Source organism: Pogoniulus pusillus, chromosome 9 (genome assembly GCF_015220805.1).
Source record: "Pogoniulus pusillus isolate bPogPus1 chromosome 9, bPogPus1.pri, whole genome shotgun sequence".
Lineage (NCBI taxonomy): Eukaryota > Metazoa > Chordata > Aves > Piciformes > Lybiidae > Pogoniulus > Pogoniulus pusillus.
In genome coordinates, this window is record NC_087272.1 from 29,599,634 (window position 1) to 29,620,827 (window position 21,194).

General features: G+C 45.0%; 1 protein-coding gene across 6 annotated transcripts in view; it reads left to right on the forward strand.

Moving 5' to 3' along the window:
• The window catches only part of RBPJ (recombination signal binding protein for immunoglobulin kappa J region), a 57,871-nt gene extending 40,559 nt beyond the window's left edge, over nucleotides 1–17,312 (forward strand). For 4 of the 6 annotated variants that reach the window (XM_064149100.1, XM_064149102.1, XM_064149097.1 and 1 more), the window contains 8 exons: nucleotides 2,262–2,427; nucleotides 3,856–4,030; nucleotides 5,459–5,596; nucleotides 5,810–5,922; nucleotides 8,024–8,164; nucleotides 10,940–11,095; nucleotides 11,802–11,905; nucleotides 13,028–17,312. In XM_064149100.1, coding sequence (XP_064005170.1) covers nucleotides 2,262–2,427; nucleotides 3,856–4,030; nucleotides 5,459–5,596; nucleotides 5,810–5,922; nucleotides 8,024–8,164; nucleotides 10,940–11,095; nucleotides 11,802–11,905; nucleotides 13,028–13,343 — 1,309 coding nt within the window. In that variant the 3' untranslated portion in view covers nucleotides 13,344–17,312. The remainder of the gene's footprint in view (nucleotides 1–2,261; nucleotides 2,428–3,855; nucleotides 4,031–5,458; nucleotides 5,597–5,809; nucleotides 5,923–8,023; nucleotides 8,165–10,939; nucleotides 11,096–11,801; nucleotides 11,906–13,027) is intronic. The other 2 variants (XM_064149099.1, XM_064149101.1) reach the window with 2 other exon arrangements.
• The last annotated feature ends 3,882 nt before the right edge of the window (nucleotides 17,313–21,194 follow it).

Sequence of the window (21,194 nt, forward strand, 5' to 3'; positions counted from 1 at the left end):
GGTCTGTATCTGAAGGGTGTGAGAGGGTGACCCATCAGAAGACCTATTCATGTTGGGAATGTCTATCTAGACTTTGCTTCTTGATGGTGTCTTGATGGTGGTTTTAACTAAAGGTAACATTCCTAGCTTCCGAAGTTTGATTCTTTGTTCCATAAGTCACCATTTCCCAAGGTTTTCTCTGTGTTGTGGTCTAACAAGAGCGCACCAATTGCTGTGGCTTTCTCCATCAGAGGGTTAGCCTCCTTTCCTGCGGGCCTCCATTGCCACCTACTGGCCATAGCTAGCCAGAGGACTTGGTTTCAATAAAGCTGACGTGAAAAGGATATGAAACAAGTTTGGGATTGTCTCCTGTATTGTCACCAGTGAGCTCAGTGCCGGAGTCCACGAGGAAGAAGAGTAAATGTGATGTATACTCTCTGGCTTGACACCCACTGGGATACAAAGGGTTGGGTTCTGTTGTGCAAAGCATTGCTCTGTTAATAAAGGTTGGTGTTCATTTGTCTTCTGTGCATAATTACTTTATTGGAAATAGCTGATAATTATTGAGAAGAACATTAGTGGGACACATCCATTAACACTTACAGGACCTTGTATTGTCACTTTAAGAGCTCTGCAGCTGGCCAGATAGGTGATGTGCTGTTTCTGGCAATCTGAAGAAGCTCAATCCAGAAGATAACTCTTGAAGCAATACATCTGGTACTTGAAGTTTCTCCCCCCCCCCAAAAAAACCCTGCATCTCCCACGCATGGAGTTAGTTTGTAGTTGTAATTAGAAAGGCATTGCTCAGAGAAGACCACTGTGACGCGGCCTCTCTGGGGTGGCAGAGCAGAGGAGGCCTCCTCAGCAGCACTTGACATCATCCTTGGCCTTGCTTGTTTTTGGGAGGCACTCACAGATATTTAAGCTGAATGCATATTGGTGTGTCCTAAAATCTGGTGTTTCTTCAAACTAGGGAAATGAGTGACAGATTTTCACTGTGGATTTATAGGCAAGGTAAAAAAATGATTGATTTTTTTTTTCCCTGCCAACAGGGGACAGTTTTTGCACAGTACCATAACACTGAGAAATTCTGAATTGCAGAAAACCTTGGGCTGTTTCTCTAACAAAGGATGTGTCGTGTGCATTAACTGAAATGACTACAAAATCTTTGCATTTGTAGAGGTTCTTAATATTCACATTTTACTACTATGTGATTACTGACTCAGGACTTGAGTTTTGTTTGTTAGGAATTCTATTAATTAGAAAAGCTTTTCCTGTCCTTAAATGAAGGAAATGTTGCTGCATAGATGAAATAAAGAAGTGTGTTAGACTTGGTTTCTGTACTAAAGCTGAGTTACTAATGGAGGGTTTTATGGTATTTAATTGAAATAATCCATGGATTCTGTTGTCCCAGGCCAAATGTAAATCCTGCCTGCCTGCATGAGGCAGGAGTCCTCTTTGGGTTTCAAACATGCCAAGTTAAGCGCTACTGTCCAATGTGAAATAAGGAGAGAATTAAACTTTTTCAGTTATCCTCTCCCTTCATAGTTCTTTAGCTACCTCACACCTGGATTTACTTGCTCTGCTCTTTTCACTTTGATCTGAACTATGCGGTGACCACTGCAGCAAGCAACCAAACCCCAAAGTGATGAGGATTTGTATTTAACAATTTGCAGAAACTTTAATGCATTGTGTTACTCTGCTGCATTTGGTATTCAGCATGCTGCTCTAATGGCCTCTGGACTGCTTGTGGTCAGTGCTGCTAAAGGCTGGATCATCTCTTCTGCCGGTGCTGGTGAAGGTGTTAAATCATCTATTCCTTTAAAACCGGAGATTTCTGCTTGGCTGGAATAGGCTCCTTCTTTGTGAGTGGTGAGGCACTGAGTGTTCAGGAGCTGTAGTCAGTAGCTGCCCATTCCATCAGTTTGTGGAACTGCTCTGTTAATTGCTGCATCATGTTAAGCACTTGCAGAACAAAGCACTGTCATCACTTTCAAGGCCGTTTTTAGCTTGACAGTATCTTCTTTGGGAGGCTAGAAAGTGGCTTTGGTTAAAGAGTTGCAAACTGCTGCTTATCACACATTGGCCTGGAAAGATGTTTGATGTCAGTGCAGCTAATGCTGCTTTTCCTTGTTTTGTGCCTTTTTTCAGCACAAATGAAGGATGTAAAAACTGAAATGCAAAGGGAGAAAGGCCTGAGAACTTCTGGTGCGCAACAGTTCTGTTTTCAGAGTGTTCTGGGAAAGCTGTGTATAATCACATCGTGCATTTCTCATTTCCAGGTTCTTTTGCCCTCCTCCGTGTGTGTATCTCATGGGCAGTGGATGGAAGAAAAAAAAAGAGCAGATGGAACGGGATGGTTGCACAGAGCAGGAGTCACAGCCCTGCGCCTTCATCGGCATCGGGAACAGCGACCAGGAGATGCAGCAGCTGAACTTGGAAGGAAAGGTAGAAGAGTTGTAATGAAAACACTCAGGTTGCTGCAGAGGAGATTAGTGCAACCTGCAGCACATTTCAAGGAATGTCGTTGCTTAGTTTCAGTCACTTGTTTCACTGTAGGGGGATATTATCCAAGTGGTTTAAAAAAACCCTCAAAAATCTGTAGGAGAGTTGAAGAGGTGGATATGGTTCAAGGGCTTTCAGAGGGATATCAGCCTTTCATTTGCAGACTGCTGCTTCAGGGTCAGGAAACGGTGAGGTTGTTGGGCACCAGTGAGTAACTCAAGTGAGGTTTCTGCCCCACCCTCCTTCGTGTCCCTCTCCCTGGTTGCACGGATGGATAATCTGGTGGTCTTTAAGACTCTTTGCATTGAAATACAATTAAAATAGCATCTTAATAAATCTTACTGCTACTAGATTTTTGTTAAGATATTTTTAATTACTTAAACAGTTGGACTAGAGCTGGCAGTAGGTGGATGTTCATTTAGCTGGGTGTTTCACTGAGCTGCCTGGTGTTCCCACTACAGCCCACTTAGAAAGGCTTCATATCTTGCTGAATAGTAACAGGGTAATCACAGTTCTTTTTGAGCTTTTTTTTAAGCTCCTGTTGCCACCCAGTGTAAAGCTTTAGCCATAAGTAACTTTCCAGTGTTTCTAAACCCAGTCATCTCCCATCCATTCAAGGAAAGTTTGACTCGGCACATTTCCTGCACTGGCAGCCACTTGTGTGTGCCTGGTGTGCTGCCTGTACAGTTTTGCTCAGTTGTTGTTCTCAGTAGTGCTCTTAGCCACTCAGAGATGGCTTTGCACAGCCAAAGTCTCTAACCATCTGCTTTCCAGTCCTGGTAAGCGTCTTTAGAGAGATAGTCAGGTGCTGAAGTCAGCTGCTAAGCTTCAAAAGGTAAACAGTAGTCATAAAAATGTCTGTATGCAAGACATGCGGGTGAGGTTGTTCAGTCTTGAGAAGGGGAAGCTGAGGGGAGACCACCTCATTCTCTACAACTCCCTGAAAGGAGATTGTAGTGAAATGGAATTTGTTCTCTTCTCCCAAGTATCCAGTGATGGGACAAGAGGAAATGGCCTCCAGTTGCACTAGGGGAGGTTTAGATTGGATATTATAAGAAATGTCTTGACTGAAAGGGTTCTGGAACAGGCTCCCCAGGGAGGTAGTTGAATCCCCATCCCTGGAGGTGTTCCAAAGAGGCAGAGATATGGTGCTAGGGGACATGGTTTAGCTCCAGCTAAAAAGAATGGTTGGACTGAATGATACTAAAGGCCTTCCAATTGAAGCCATCTGTGAGATGGAGAAAGCAGTTTCTATTGCCTTTAGAAGCTGTTGGATCAGTTCTTCCTATTTTGTCTGTAAAATGAACTGTGCATAGTTTCTTGAACTGCACTGAGTTGCAGGAAGAAACAACAGCATGTTTTGCCCCACAGAACTATTGCACTGCCAAAACCTTGTACATATCAGACTCAGACAAGAGAAAGCACTTCATGTTGTCAGTGAAAATGTTCTACGGCAACAGCGATGACATCGGCGTGTTCCTTAGCAAACGGATCAAAGTCATCTCCAAACCTTCTAAAAAGAAGCAGTCATTGAAAAATGCAGACTGTAAGTCTTTGACAGCTTTTTCTGTTGTTACTGTTGTTGTGTTTTGGTTTTTTCCATTGATGTAGCAATTAATTCTGCTTCCCACTGATGTATATCCTGAGGTCTCACTCCAAAGCAAACACAGCAAAATTTTCCATTTCTGTTTTCTTCTGATCCATTTCAGAATGGTACCCATGGGTGTGTTTGAAAGTGTCCCAGCAAAGACTACACTGCTGACTTTTATACTGTCACACTTAATCGTTTAGTAAATATAAAATATCCACTGAAAGCCCTGTTTTATTCTGAGAAGTGAATCTTTATAGACAGATGCATAAAGAATGTCCAAGAATATTGGTTCTTCTAAGCTGCTATGATCTGGTAGTTAGGGTGATTGATCAGTATCAAAAGGGATAGTTTTTGGATGCTGATAAGTGAGTAGCAGCATGCTATCCAAAGTGTACTTTCTAGCCTCACAGCTACCTTCTTACTACTTCATGCCATTTTCATGTTGTTTTCTGATATGTTTTGCATGGTTCTTTGTAAGTGATTGGTTAAGAAATCTGTGTGGGGACATTTCCCTCAGATTTATTTGCTTACAGTGTTTTTCAAGTAAAGATATCTTTGGTGCTAATGTTGTCATTGGGAGCATTTTTGCTTTTCCTCCAGAATTTTTGCTTGCATACCACTGGAGCACCTGAAGAGATCCCCTCTTTTTGTTTTGTGTTTCTCTCTCTCTTCACTAGTGCTTTAAAAGGCTCTTCCATCAGTTTTGGGCTGGACCCCACTCACCTGTGGCATGTGGATCTGGAGGCCACTAGCTTGCCCCGTGGGCTGCAGTGTCACTGCTGGCTTTGCTCAGATAGCTCTGGTGGACAGTCCATCTGCACCAACTGTTCCTTCAGGGTAGATACCAACCTGCTAGAAGAAACAGGCCCCTTTTGATGGCACAGTGCTAGTGGCTGTTTTTTTGTAGGGGAGCAGGCGTAGCCTTGCTCTCTCTTGACTGATGAGTAAGTTCCAACCTGAGAACATCTCCAGTTGCATGGTTACAGTTTTGCATAGTTCTGTCTGTCTGCCTTTCAATTGATGGTGATTTGTGAGAGTAATTCTCCTTTGTCCTTCATATGCTCACTGAAGGTTGTCTCAGTGCTTCCCAAGGGCCAACTAAGCCATCAGGTGGTAGAGAGCTGGGAGCAGAAGCCTTCAGCTGGCCCATGTGGCTGGTGGCAGCACCATGAGCTGGCCTGCCTTGGAGAGCAGCCCACCTGTAATGCTGCCATTACCTCTGGTCTCCTCACAAACATTTCTGAATTAACCAATAGTTTTGACAATTACTCCTCGATTTCCAGTCTTCATCAGTTTGTTTTACTGCATTTGTGACTTTGTGTGACTTTTCTGTGCAACCATGAAGTACTTTGATAATCTCCAGCCTGTGTGTGTTCCTTGCAGTATGTATTGCGTCAGGGACAAAAGTGGCACTATTTAACAGACTTCGATCCCAAACAGTTAGCACCAGATATTTGCACGTGGAAGGTGGCAATTTCCATGCCAGTTCACAGCAGTGGGGAGCATTTTACATTCACCTCTGTAAGTAAAAAAAAATGTGAAGAAATGTATTTTTCACCTCCCTCCATCCCTACAAAAATAGCCCTGTGTTTGTTCCTCTGTATGAATTGCCCATGTGCAGATGTGCTTTGTCTCTGAGTGTGTGTTTGATGTAATAGTGTGATGTTAAATGTCCTTCCTGAAAAGGAAAGCAGTGGTTAAAACAAAGAATGTGAAAATTGCTGTTTTCTGCAGTGGATGATGATGAGTCAGAAGGAGAAGAGTTCACAGTGAGAGATGGCTACATCCATTACGGGCAGACGGTCAAGCTTGTGTGCTCAGTCACTGGCATGGCACTCCCAAGACTGGTACAGTTTAATTTCTTCAATGCTGTCATTAATTTGTAGATGGCTACTTAGTGTAATTGCACAGCTGGGTACAATTCTTGGCACTGTATGTTTCCTTCTGGTACTGGATGTTTTCTCTGGCATCCATTTTAATAAAAGCCTATTGTTGTTTTCTGCAGATTAAATCTGTAAGCCCAGAACAGCTTCTAAAATCAGCACAGTGTCAGAATTCAGACCTGCCAAAGTAGGTCAATCTGTAAGCTGTCCTTAAGAAATGTCTGGTTTAAAAGGAGTAATGTAGGTCCCAGGATAGCAAAATACTTTGAAGTATTGCTACCGACCAGATGAGCAAAGTCTTTGCAGCTAAGACTGTTCCATTGCTTGAGTTCAGCAAAGCCCTACAAGCGCTCTGCTGTTTAAAATCCAAAAGCACTTCGGTGTGCTTCTGAGAGTGCAATTACACCAACATCAGCGGGGAAGTGCACTTTGGACTTGTGTTAATGCTCTCTGGTTTACATATGGAGCATTGGAAACTCCTTTTGAGTTTATAAATTGTGTTTTTAGAAAGAGACAATTTCAGCCCTTGTCTTCTATCACAGATACAAACCTGGTTATAACCAGTTAAGGCTTGTGAACCAAAGCATTTCTTTCTAGTTACACAGCAATGTTTTTTTAGAACTAAATTTGAGGATAATTGTAGATTTATTTCCTCCAGTTTTATGTGCTTAATGCCAGACTTAAGTGGAATTTTATGAGAGGGATAATAAACAGTGCTTCATATGTCATCTGATGTGGAATTGTGGCTTGTCAGCCCCTTAGAAATTTCACACAAGGCTCTGCTAATACCACTTGTGACTAGAAACAATCTTTAGAATGTACCAGTGTAAAAACAACCTTCCCTGCAGGCAGCTTCCTTCCCAAACTTACTTTCCTAGGTCGAACTTAGCTAACAGAGTGGATAGCCTACTCAGAGGAGATGCTCTAAATAGTCATTTAAATAGATTAAGTTTTTTTTAATATTATTTTTCACATTATTAGAATGAAAGATGCAGACCTGATTGCTACTGATCAGGCTCAATGCACATGAAATTCAGTGAGAGGATCTCACTGTTTTTCTGGACTCACTGTGAGTATTTCCTTACTGGAAATGCCATTATTGGTGATTCCAGAAGCCTTTTTTGTAGGTAAAAGTGCACTAAAGCACAGCAGGCTAAAGGTGGCTTGTTGCTGCTGGCACCATTTGCCATGCTGCCTTCCCAGGCTGGTTGAAAGTGACTGGTTTGGACGGTACCTTGCAGACAGTTTGTAGGTTAGTGCCAAGCACTTTGAAGCAGCCAAGTTCACCTTAAAACTCACTTTGCCATTTTGACATCCCAGAGGCCATGGTTTTCTGATTGTCTGCTTAGAAATCTCCAAGCACTTTGGCTGCTGCTAGTGATGGTGTTGCATTAAACTTTTTTTTCTAGAGGTTGAGTTGATGGTCCAAGCTACAAATTCCTACTGTCTGTAAGGGAATCACTTCTTTAATTTTTAAAAATAAACTAGTAGAACAGTTGTGAATGCAGTCATCTGAGCTGCCAATTATAGGGAACAGTTCTTCTTTGCAGCAGTCTAAGTAACACCTAGTGACCAGCAGTTGTTAAGATACACTATGGCTGTTATGTCTGCCAACCTGGACTTGAGGACATCTCAATACCTTTAATATAAATCCTGATTTTTCCACTGTTCTTGTTTGGCAACCACTCTGCCACAGTGTGTGGTTGATGCTGTCAATGATGGAAGCTTCTCTAGGAGTATGTTAATATCTGACCTCATGCTCTTTTGCACCTGGAGGTGTCACAAAAGCAGCTTTTGCTGCAGCTTCATGTGTGTTTCCCTCACAGCCAAAGGGATCAACCCCAGATGCGTGCAGCACGTTGCAGCTGTAGCACTTGAGTTGCACTGCAGAATTGTGTTGTTTCATAGGCATTGAGAACTAGAAATTGAATGGTGGTATTAAAACAGGAGGCACAGGAATGAAAGAAAAAGACCTTTCCCTTCCTTTACTAACAGTAGATGTGTAATCTCCAATGTCATGAAGTACAGAAATTGTCCTAAATGTGTGTGCAATTCTCCTCCACAGATCATTCGCAAGGTAGATAAGCAAACAGCGTTATTGGATGCAGACGATCCAGTATCGCAGCTCCATAAATGTGCATTTTACCTTAAAGACACTGAGAGAATGTATTTGTGCCTTTCCCAGGAGAGAATAATCCAGTTTCAAGTGAGTTCTTTAAAACTATTTTAATAGCTGAGATGTTTTCCCCACTTCTACAGTTGGTCTTGACTATGGGACTGGTATTTTGCTTGGAAAAGACAGAGAACAGAAAGCAGCAAACATCATCTGTCCCTCTCCAAATCTGTTTTTCTTTCCTCATACCTTCTTCCATGTCTTCTAGACAATTAATTCTGCTTTTTGCAATGGAAGACATGGAAACACACTAGGAACTTGTGCATGCAGCTATGGTATTGCAGTGTAACATGTTGACATGTACCAGTGGAGCTGCACCACTGCTGGTGTGTCTGTTCCTAGCAGAGAGGGAGCCATGCAGGTCATGGTACCCTTATTTCATGGGAACTTAACAGAGATTCACTCTCTTGCTATTGGCTGAGGGTGTAAGCTATGGCAGTTGGCCATGGTAATCTGTAAAGAGCAGAGATATCTTAGTCTTCAAGTGTTTGTTTCTCTAGCAGGTGGAGAAAAGTGCCTCTAGCAGGTGACTGTAGCTGACTGAAACCCTAAGGACAACTGTAAGAAGATATCAGTACAGAGCTGTTCTGATAGTCACTGCTAACCAGTTGTGGGTTTGGTCTCATGCCTATTTAACTTGCTTTCAGCATGGTGACTCCATCAGAGGAACAAGCCTGTGACCAACCCCAGACTTACCTAAGCTTTGCCATCTTCTGTAAACCTCCAGGGCAGCTGGAGTAGCAAAGGGTGTGGAGAGATAGTACTGAGCTCCAGGAGATGGCCACACTGGAGAGATGGAGGCTTCCTTAGGAGAACTCTTTGCTAAAGAGTTTGCTTGAGGATTTTTTTTTCAGGGGAAATAGTGCAACAGCGTTTGGTTGTTAGGGTTTGTAAAGTCCAAATATGTTCTTTTCCTTGGATTCTGTTCTTCATCCATCAGTGTCATGCAGTTTGCATCCTGTCTCAATGTGAAACCAGACAATGCAGGAGCTACTGACCAAGAGTTGAGGTCTTTGAATTCTCCAGTGCCACCTGTTGAGAAAGTTTAGTTATGAAAGGAAAGGAAAGAGGAGGAAAAGAGGTTCCTGAAGGTCAAGTGCTGTATCTGTCAGTGGTGAGAAGTAATGCTTCTCTAGAAGGGGAATCGGCATCTTCCAAAGGTTTCTGTGACAGGAGTAATGTGCTCCTGATGTGATTCTTGAGGTGGCAAGGCTTTCATAACAGATTCTGTAGCATTTTTTCTCCATCTTGTGGCAGGGTTTTAGCAGGTCTGAGGAAGCAGTCAAGGATCTTGTACAGAGTCATTCAGTTTTGATCTCCATGACTTTATCTGTCATGAGCTGAGGTGTGTCAGTCTGTGCCACCAAGATCTACAGTCAGCAGGAAAGATGCCTTGAAACGGTGTACAGCAACTCTTTGTTTGGAGTTCAGCTCCAAAGCAACAGTTGGGCTTTGTGCTTGGGCAAGATCTATGGTCACAGCTGTTGCTGCACACCTCCCTTGCAAGCTCTACTTGGTGCTTGCTTCACATCAACGTCTTGAGATGGAGTGTTCATATGAGAATGTCTTCAGTACATTCCTGAATCACAGAAACAGTAAACAGTCTGGTTGGAAAAGGCCCTCAGGTTCAGCAAATCCAACTGTTATCCCTACTCTGCATAGTTCACCCTTAAACCATATCCTCAAGTGCCACATCCAAACAACTTTTAAACACATCCCAGGGTTGGTGACTCAACCACCTCCATGGGCAGCTCACTCTAATGACTGCTCACTCTTTCTGGGAAAAAGTGTTTCCTTATGCCCATTCTAAACTTGCCCAGTCGCAGCTTGAGGCCATTCCCTCTTGTTCTATCACTACCTCTGAGAAGAGACCAGCACCAACCTCTCCACAATATCCATTCAGGTAGTTGTAGATAGCAATGAGGTCTCCTCTCAGCCTTCTCTTCTTCAGACTGCTATCTCAACTGCTTTCCAACAGTTCTGAAGGAGGAAGATTATGGTTACACAGCTGGATATTATGGTTACACACTTGGATACCCTTAAAGCTCAATTGAAAGAAAATAGAATTTTAGTATTAAAAGGAGAATTTTTGAGTTTCCATTTTTTCCTTTGCCTGTGCTCAGCCTGTACACAATTTCCTTACTGGTTGCTAGAAGATGGGATTGTTGGGAGGCTTTTGTTGGCATAAGATCCATCTGTCACTGCATTTTTTATCTGTACATGCATTAATTTAGTGACATTATCATTTAGAAGCAGACAAAGGCTCCGATTAGCCTCTCAGGTTGACATTTTTGCTTCTCTCCCTTGGCTTTGCACAAACACTGGAATACAGGTTTGTGTTTTCAGTCATTTTGTGGATGATGGAGAACTCCCTAAAAAGGGTGAAAAAAGAAATTATAACTAATGAGAATGGTTCCATTTGCTCTGTAGCTAGTTTGGTCCCTTTGCATTAGTAAAACATGATCTATTGCCAAACAGCTGCTTCTAGGTGCTGTAGCTTGTGGCTTAGTGGCTGTTCAGTAATGCTGAAGCTTTGAAAGCTGAACTAAAAGCCCAACAGTGATCAAAAGGTTGGAGAGGTGACACTGTCATAGAAGAGAGTTGCAGTATTCTCACAAGCTTGGATTTCCACTAGTTTTGCTGAAATACCTTTGGCTGTTTTCTCCAGGTCATTGTGTGAAAGGGAAAACCTGAGGAAACTTGGTTCTGACATAACAGACATTGCTGCTGGCCAGGCTGGTGTTTATCTCTGTGACTTGGTACAGCAGTCTGCAGGTCAAATCTAAAACTCTTTTTTTCCTTTCTAAGGCCACTCCATGCCCAAAAGAACCAAATAAAGAGATGATCAATGATGGAGCTTCTTGGACAATCATTAGCACGGATAAAGCAGAATACACCTTTTATGAGGGGATGGGACCGGTGCATGCTCCAGTGACACCTGTGCCTGTTGTAGAAAGTCTACAGGTAAGCTCATGGGTTTGGAGTAAACTATCATGTGAGGGTGGTTTTGTCACAGTGATTGAACCTCCATGGTACCCGTGTGGAGTTCTGGAAGAAAACATTTTTACTGTGTTTTTAAAGAGGAGAGTTTCTTCGTGCTGCAGTAGTTTCTCTTGCCTGCATTTCAGGATATGTGAGCCTGTCCATCACAGGAATGGTCTTAATGCTGTTCTAGACCATTCAGGATTTTATCTCTTACAGTATTATGATAGTAATATCCTTAGGACTTCTGTTTGATTATTGGGGATTTTATTTGGGTTCTTAAAACAGCCTAACAGAGGTGAAAGAGCCAGATTGAAACCTTATTAAGAACATGAGCCTTCTGCTGTAGAAACAGCTGGACTTCTCCTAACACCTTCTCTGGAAGGGTTTTTTGGTCTTTGTTTGCATAGCTTCATTGATATCTGTTTTAAGTGACCACTCTCAAACTTGGAAGCTCCTTCAGGCAATCACACTAATTGACAGGCTGGTGTAAATGTGTCAGTGCTTCACAGGCTGTAGGATGTGTGGCAGTGTTCCCCAGCTGATGGGAGCAGCTCTGGGTGCATTTCTGTGTGCACAGGGAGAACATTGTTCTGGGCTTTTTCTCAGGGTGGGAAGGAGACTGGGCTGTTTTTTTTAACTAATACATGCTTTTGGTTTTGGGTTTCCCTGTTCCCTGCCTTTCTAGTTGAATGGTGGCGGGGATGTAGCAATGTTGGAACTTACAGGACAGAACTTCACTCCAAATTTACGTGTCTGGTTTGGGGATGTGGAAGCTGAAACCATGTACAGGTACAGTGTTTCCTGCTGCTTTGTGGGGATTGAATCTCACTGGATGCTTTGAAGAGTCTGTGCTCATGGGCATACTCGCCAGTGTGTGTGTTCTGCTCTGCAGAAAACGGTCTGGGAGGGCTGGATAACAGTAGGCTCACTATGAGTCAGCAGCCAAGAAGGCAAGCTGCCTCCAGCCCCTCAAGAGAGGTGATGGTCCTGCTGCATTTGGCACTGCTGCAGCCTCACCGTGAGCACCATCGGCAGTTTGAGGAGGATGTGAAGGTCCTTGAATGTGTCTGGAGGAGGGGAAAAAAGCTGGTGAAACTGATGAAGGAAGGTGCCAGGACATTGTGGGGATGGTCCAGAGCTGCTGCAGGGGAGGTTGAAAATGGACATCAGGAGGCATGTCTTGACCTATAGGGTGGTCAGACATTGGAAAAGGCTTCAAAGGGAGGTGTTAGATCCCTCAAGCCTGTCAGTGCTTCAGAGGCATTTCAGCAATGCCCTTAGTAACAGGCTTTAGCTTCTGGGCAGTGCCAAGTGAAACAGGCAGCTGGACTGCGTGGTCCTAGTAGGGCCCTTCTGGCTGAGCTGTGGTCTCTTGCTCTTTCATGAGCTGTCCATGCTTAGCTGCCACTCCTGTATGGCAGGTGTGCTGCGAGCATACTGTACCTAATGCCAGAGCATGTGTGGTGCATCTGCCCATGCCCAGAGCCTCTCTGTGTTGCAGGTGTGCTGAGAGCATGCTGTGCGTGGTGCCAGAGCATGTGTGTGGTGCATCTGCCCATGCCCAGAGCCTCTCTGTGTTGCAGGTGTGCTGAGAGCATGCTGTGCCAGGTGCCGGAGCATGTGTGTGGTGCATCTGCCCATGCCCAGAGCCTCTCTGTGTTGCAGGTGTGCTGAGAGCACGCTGTGCCAGGTGCCAGAGCATGTGTGTGGTGCAGCTGCCCATGCCCAGAGCCTCTCTGTGTTGCAGGTGTGCTGAGAGCATGCTGTGCGTGGTGCCAGAGCATGTGTGTGGTGCATCTGCCCATGCCCAGAGCCTCTCTGTGTTGCAGGTGTGCTGAGAGCACGCTGTGCCAGGTGCCAGAGCATGTGTGTGGTGCAGCTGCCCATGCCCAGAGCCTCTCTGTGTTGCAGGTGTGCTGAGAGCATGCTGTGCGTGGTGCCAGACATCTCTGCGTTCCGCGAGGGCTGGCGCTGGGTGCGGCAGCCGGTGCAGGTGCCAGTGACCTTGGTGCGCAATGATGGCATCATCTACTCCACCAGCCTGACCTTCACCTACACACCAGAGCCAGGGCCACGGCCACACTGCAGCGCAGCCGGGGCCATCCTCAGAGCCAACTCCAGCCTGATGGCCTCCAGTGACACGAACGCCAGCAGCGAGGGGGGCTACACGAGTGTCAGCACAAACCCCACTAGCGTCACATCCTCCACAGCCACCGTGGTCTCCTAACTGCTGCTGCCTGCCTGGACTTCACTGACTCTGAGGTGCTCCACTCAGCAGAACTGAACAACTCTTGTGGTTTCATGGGAAAAACACCTCTCCAGTTTAGGTGATGCTGTCTGATCCTTGCTATACTTGCAAGTGCTGATCTGAAATACAGAAGCCACAATAAAAAAACAAACAAACCAACGAAACCATCCCAAACATATAAGAACTTTATTGAAAAATCTATTTTTCAGCTGGTTTTTTGGTTTTGTTTTTTTTTTTTTTTAATGGGCAAGAAAAAACCCCACAAACAAGTGACTGGGATACACATTGAGCAAACCAGAAAACATGAACACGACCTAGTTTTTATGGACCAAGGAACTTGTATAAGCTTTAGTATAAAAGGTACATTTTCACCATACCTTTTTTGTATCACAACATATAGTACACTTTTGTTACCAAATAGTTTCTATTTTTTTTCCCCCCCCTCTGAGCTTTTGCTCTGAAGTATATTCAGGTTCCAAGCCTGACCATGCTTGTATAATCTAGTTACCATACTCTTCCAGTTTTAAAATGACAAAAAAAAGAAAAAAGGAGAGAAAAAAAAAAAAAAGAAAAAAAATATATTTTTGGTCTGTGGCTGGAACTGTTCCTTTTTTTAAACTGAAGTCTTGTGACTTTTTATGAACTGAAATGGTTTTTATTTCAGCAAGTAGAACCTTGTAAAGGCCAGCATATTTTTTTTAAGATTATATGAAGTCTGTGCAAAAGCTTTAAAAAAAAAAAGAAACACAAAAAAAAAGAGAAAAAAAAGAATGCCTCTGCCTTGCCTGCAATACATGCAATGTATGTTAACTTTAGTGCTCTGTTTCAGTCATTGTTCATAGTGTTTCTATTCTCCTTTTTTTTTTTAATGTGTATTTATAGTGATAATTCCTGAGGTTCTAACATTACATGAGGTTGTTTTTGTTTTGTTTTGTTTTTTCAGTGGCATCTCAAGCAGCAGTCGTGTTAATGATTGTTGGTGTCACAGGCATCCCTTGGTGTTTGTGAAGGGTTGTTACTGGGTTACTCCCTCCCTTCCTCCCCAGCCCTGCTCCCTGCTCAGTCCTGTTGCATCTGAAAACGTTTCAGGTTCTGTTCCAGTTTTTCTAACCTTGTACATAATTTGTATGAAGTGTAAGTTAAATGTTTTATTTCCAGAGTGGAATGTCCCCAATGACTTCATTTGGCAGTGTGTCTTCTGTCCTGTTGGCATGTGACTACCATGCCCTGGGCAGCGTGTGCTGCAGGTGGGACTGGCAGGTGGTGCCTTCCCTTACCTGAGGTCACAGCAGTGTGTTTTCCTTCATCCTGCTCGGTGAGCTAGGCCAGACTGTGGTGGGACACGTGTGTAGGGGGTGTGCTCTCCCTGTGCAGTGCCCACACCATCACAGCTAGGAGTACATCCTGCTGCTTAGGAGCGGGCGAGTGGAAAATCATCGAAGCACTATGGAGATGTCAGCTCCTCCCATCCTCATTTCCTGTGGGTTCCGCTTTCTCTGCCAACAGCTCGTGCAACGTCCAAGTCTTCTCTCCATCATAAACTCAAGGCTCATTTGCACTTTGACTTTGTTGGTTGTTGCATTTGTTTTCTGTGTTGGCTTTGCCATGTTTTGTCCCTCCTTATAGCCCTGCCTGCTTCATTTGTGTTTGAGAGTGTGCCCCAGTAGCTCGCTGGTAGTGGCAGAACTAGGCATAGGCTCCTGGAGCCAGCTCTGACAGTGTCACCTTCCTCTCTAAAGCCAACATACAGAGTTCATGGTGTGCTCAGCCTTTTCAATACCCTGCTCTGCGAATCACACCATTCTACACACTACTGCATGAATCTGGACCTGTGGCTCCCTGCAGTGCACTGCTCACCAGCATGTCTGGTGGCCATGCCTGTAGGGTTTGTGTTTCTGACCACTGGTTCCAGTTTGAGTGTCCAGCACCCTTTGGGAGCATGGTCTGCACCATGTGGGCTTGCTCTGAGGCTCCATTTGGCTTGTTTGCCTCAGTGCTGCGCTCTGTGTGTTGGAGTGCTTTGATCAAGGGCAGAAAATGGGTTACAAAGACAGCTTAGTGCATGGTGAAGCCAGGGCCACTCCTGCTGCACCTGCTTGTGCTGCACCACGGGCCTGTGTCCTGTGCTGTTACAGACCTGCTTCCTGGCACTGTCCCCGTGCTGGTTCTGAGCACTGGTGACCCTGCCTCGCCTCATCCCTGTGCCGTGACCAAGGGCAGGACTCATTGTGGCCTTATCTCTGTTTTACTGTTTACTGGCACTGACTCGCAGCTCTGTTTACCTGTGTGTGTGCTATGGGATTTTGTTGTGTTGTGGCAGGAATCATTTCACAAGGTTTTGTTAGAAGCACAGCAGTGTCCTACCGAGGGGCTCGAGCCACAGAGTGCATCACTAATTAGACTGAGAATTAATTAAGAGATCTCTAGTGTCAGACCAGGTGGGTACTCAAGAGCAAGCTATGGTATACACACAGCAGGCAAACCCTATCAAGCCTTGTAACCTTCAAAGACTGTTGAAAATAGCTTCTCAGAACTTGACACCTGCTTTTATACTCATTATTTTTACATTTTTACGTGTAAATGCAATACTTTTTTATATTCAGTTTCTCTACCTACGGTAACTGTGCCCAGTAGCTGTAATATTCCTTACCTTGTAAAGAACTTAATGGCTTAGCCTGATTTCTGCTGTTCTACACACTACAGCCAGGTGGGTGAGAAAAGAGACCATGCTGTTCTGCTCACAAGACCAATTTAACCCCCTTTCCCCCATGGTCTTGTGGCTCCCTTAGTGCTGGTGGTTGCTCCATAGCACAGAAATGGTCTTCCGGGTCCTTGCTGCTGGTGAGATCTTTCAGAGGGGTTTTCTTCCCAAGCTTCTCCCTGCGGGGTGATATTGTTACATTCACTTAGCCTTTTAAGCTGTTAATCGGTTTTCATGAGACTAGTGATATCTCAAAATGTTGATAAGATCCTTGTGGAAGGTTTGTGTGTGAAGCTGTTGTAGCTGTGCCAGTCTGGCTGGTCAGTCTGCTGGTCTCTGTCTGCACAGGCATCGAGTTTGTGTTCAGAATGTTGAAAGTTCCAGCTCTAGGAAGAAAAAGCACCTGAAGTGCTCCAATGTAGCTTTGCCTTTTCCTGTTCTCTGTTGTTTGGAAGTGCATTTCAGAATTCAACACTAGCAAACTCTCTGATCTCAACCTGCTGCTGACGTTTGCCTGGTTCTGTGCCCTGAGGGCACCCCACGCCTGTCTCAGTGATGGGATCCTGTCCCTCTCCTTGCACAGACTGACAGGATCTGAAAGGTCACCTGGAAACACCAAATCCAGACCTAAATCAGTGCGTTCCCCATGTACAGAATGCTAATGCCAAGTGAAACAAATTAGCTACTGGAAGTGAGCTCCCCACTTGTAGATGAAATGACTCCATGGAGGTGTCCATCTTGAAGCCGAGATGCTCTTCGGTTCCTAACCTTCTTCCTTACTCTCCAAAGCAGCTGTGTCTATGAGTACTGAACAAATGTCTGTGCTTTTCTGTGCCAGACTTTGGACTTTTGTTTTCAAGCACTGTACTGTGGGATTGAGTGGCAGCTTTGTTAGAAGTACATTAGGGTTCCTACTTAACCCTTTTAGGACTGAACAATCTCTTCCCTTCAGAAGCTGAAAGTAAGGAGCAATTCTCTAGCTCTGTCAGCATTCTATCTGCCCCCCTCCCAGGTGCTATGCCATTGCTATTCTGTACACCTCATAGCTTGTTCATGCATTCAGTCTTAAAAGGGTTATTTTTTACAAACTGTGCACATGTAAAGTTTCTTAGCAATAAGGTAGAAAAAAATGAGCAAGTTTTTACCAGAATTTTGTAGAAGTAATTGCTCAGTTCCCTATTTCGTCAAGAAAACCCCTGCAGTGTGGGCAGTTCTGAGGATTAAATAAAAGTGAAATGTAAACCACATGCAAGTGTTCTTGTCAAGTGTACTCTGTGTGTCCATGTGCAGAAGCCAGCGGGTCTCCTTCCTCTCTTCCCTGCTAGGCTTGAGGCAAAATGCCACGGTACTGTCGATGTGACAACTGGACATCTGTGTGATGATAGCAAAGCAGCTATGGTTTGATTGGGTGCTGAAACCTGCCACGGTTTTGTGGGTGTTTTCCAGTGTTAACCGAGGAATGTGGTTTTATTTCTTGCAAATGGCCAGTGAGGTCATCTCTGGAAGCAGAACAGCACGGAAGAGCAGCAGTCCCAGGAGTGGAAGAGAGCCATCAACAGTCATGAGGCTGTGTGTGCTGGACTCTACTGATGCGGGATATGGAATGGCCACCAAAAGTCTCAGTCGGTGTCGTCACTGCTTGTACCATTGCTGGAGTTAGATCAGAAACTGTCTTTTCAATAATGTAAAAAAAAAAAAAAAAAGGAAGAAAAAAACTTCACTTTTTTATATTATTTATTAAATAAGAAAAAAAAAAGAACTGTGTTTAATTGTTTAACAACTTCATTATTGCAGCTGGCATGCCTGGCTCACTGGTACCCTGTGTTGCAGATGTTTCTCTTAGGGGGTTCATCACTAGAAACAGAAGCTTCTCCAGCTGGCTTCTTTCTCCCTTTGGCAGAATACCCCTGCAGGGCCGTAGGGAACAACTGGAAACAAGACCCTCCTGTGGCCTGCAAGCTCAGGCAGTGCAGATGGCAGCTAGAGATGGGAAATGGACACAGCAGATGGCAAAAACTCACCAGTGCTGGTTTTGTGCTAAAGTGATCCATGGCTGCTGGTCTGTCCATGAGACTGTGAAGGGGCCTCTGGGGCTGTTCAGAGGGCCTGGAAAGAGCAAGAGCAGGTTTTTTTTGAGAAGCATATCCCTTGGCTGTGAGCAAGCATTGTGGGTTGTTGTTGGTATCTGCAAAGGCGAGCACCTTGCTGGGGCACATCAGACAGTGAGTGACCCAACGCTGGAGGCTTCACAGTTATTTTAAAGCCCTACCATCTGCTTCTTGGAAGGATAAATTGATTCTTCTGAGAAAACAGAAATCAGAGCTGAGGTTTTGGCAAAGAGATTGGTCACTAACTAAACTTCAGTGCTTATGCAGCTGGAAGGAACTGTGGGATGGTGCTGGTCTTGGATTAGGAGCTACGGATATAAAAATATCTCTTCATCTAAACCTTGGCCGTTAGCTCCATTGTCTCAGTCATAAAGCTGCTAAAATCCAGAGCAGAGGATTCAAAGGAGAACAGTGTGAAATTTGGCCAGAGGAAAGGATTCAGTGGGAGGATCCCATGTGGAAGAAGCAATTTCAGAACACTGAGGGTTCCAAAACTGGGACTTTTAAGTGCCTGATTTAGCTTGGAGCTGCAAGCTCCTGAGAAGGATGAAGAAAAGCTGTCTGGGCTCAGTTAGTGTGCCCTACAGCCATCAAATAGTGTGGGCCAAAGGGACCCACAAGATCATCTAGTTCCAACCCCCTGCCATGGGCAGGGACACCTTCCACTAGAGCAGGTTGCTCAAGGCCCTCCTGTAAAGAATATTTATTTCTGATGCCCAGGGGCATGCAGTTCATGTGAGGTTAAAAGCAGGAGGAGTTACAGCCCATGGTACTTACTTAGAAATCTTTTTAATGGTGCATGCTAAAGAAAAGTCACTTCAAGTCTTGATTCTCTCCTGGAAGCTGCCTTGCCAGCTAACTGCTCTCTGAAAAAGATCTGATACAGCCTCTGAGTTTGGCATCCTTCAGGTCCTGCATCTCCCTCAGGTATGGAAATGGTGGGTACGAGCCTGCTGTTGTCTGTGTGCTTTGATTTTCTGCTCTGTTTGCTTTCTTTTCATGTGGGCTTTTCTGAATCCATCTCGCTTGTGGTTCTCAGAATGTGGGAGTTCTGCAGAGCTAAGGAGAGGAGTGGGTGTGAAGTGAGCTGCACCGTAACTTTGGAGACCAATGACCGTACTGTCAGCTCTGCTGGTTCTGCCAGTGTGCTGTGGGGTGGGGGAGGAAGCAAAGTCAGCTGCTTGGGCTTGAAATGCTAGGAGGTGCATTAAATGGAAGTGTCTGCAGATCTGGCCTCTGGTTTGCAGGTCTTTGTCTGCAGATGACAGAATTTGGAATGTAGAAAGCTGCCTGCGAATCTTTATCTGAACTGAGAATTCTTTGCTTACTATTCACCTCCTGATTACATTTCCTGTCATGTTGTCCCCTCGTGTGTTCACTAAAACCTCTCCTGGGCTAACACAGCCAGCCCTCACAAGTTCCCCTCTGTCTCCCCCCCACAGATGGGAGGGGAGGCAGCAACCAAACCCAAAAAAGTCTGGGTTGAGATAAGGAGAGAAATAGTTTTACTTAAGATGATCCAATGCACCATAAGCTGAGCCTGTTTACAGAGTAGTGCTGCGAAATGCAGAAGCAGCAGCGTCATTGGATCATTAAGGCTGGGAATGATGTTTAAGGTGATTGAATCCAAGAGCAATGCAACTACCATGACCAGAAACTATATCCTGAAGTGCCACATCTACACAGTTCCAGTACCTCCAGAGATGCTGACTACCTCCTGGGGCAGCCTGTTCCAATGCCTTACCGCTCTCTCAGTACAGAAGTTTTCCCCAATGTTCAATCTCAACCTTCCCTGGCACAACTTGTCCTGTCACTGATTACTTGGGAGAAGTGACCAACACCAGCCCCACTCCAAACTCCTTTCAGGTAGGTGTAGAGAGCAGTGAGATCTACCCTTAGCCTCTTCTCCAGACTAAATAACTCCATCTCCCTCAGTTGCTTCTATTTTGGCTCCTCTGCAATCTTGCTGCTTTTCCCTGGACATGCTCCAGGACATCAATGTCTTTCCTATACTGCAGCACCAAGAACGGAATGTAGCACTCAAGCTGTGCCCTCACCAGGGCCAAGTATGGGGGCATGGTCAATTCCCTACTGCTGGATGTCCTGGAAAGCTAATAGGCCTAAAACATGTCCTGGCTTGCCCCACCCTTCTGGTGATGGGGTTAGTAAGGGTGGGAGGAAAACAAAGGCTTGGGCCATTTTGTCCCCTCCCAAAGTGATAAACAGGTACCCACAGGTGCTTATGCACTTGTGTCTTGCCCAAATAAGGGTGAGCAAGCCCTGGTTTCACCTAATGTGGTCAGGTTTGCAAATGCCATTGTGGTTGGTGAATCTGTGGCCAAAAGAGCCATTACACTTGGGCAAATAATACAGATTGAGCTAAGCTGCAAGCAGTTGTGCTGCTTCTGCCCTGCTGCTCTGCCTCTGCGTGCTGCTCTGCTTTATGTTCTGCTCTGCTTAGACAACAGGATCTGCCTCACTTCTCTCAGCCTGGACGTGTTCTGCTCTGCCTTGTGCTTCAGACCAGCGCGGCCCTCATGTTTTGGGCTTAACCTACCCCAAAACTTAAGTGGCTCAAGTTTACCAGGAGAAGGCATTAAGTGCCTCACGATGTGGTGAGAAGTGCCACTGATATTGTGCTCTCTGCACACCTGTAAGAGATCCTACCTGCACCTCTGCAGCCCTCTATGCCAAAAGGAACCAGGATCAGGTCAGGGATCATCTGCCTCTTTCCCAGCACCCTGCTGGAGCCTGGGAGGATCAAGAAGCCTCTCAATGGCTATCAAGATGCCGAGAAGTTCCAACACTGCCACAGAGGAGCCAGAGACAGTCTTGAGATTGCTATACCACTGCCGTGAGTAGAACAGACTTTCCCTAGGGCTCTGGGCTGCCTATTTGTAAGTGGGGCTGAGCTATTTTGTGGCTAAAGCTTTTGTGCTCTACCTCTATCTCTTACCTTCTACTTCACCGTCTCCTGAGTGACTCCAAAGTCTTTGGAGCCTTTGGCAGCTGCATTCGTTT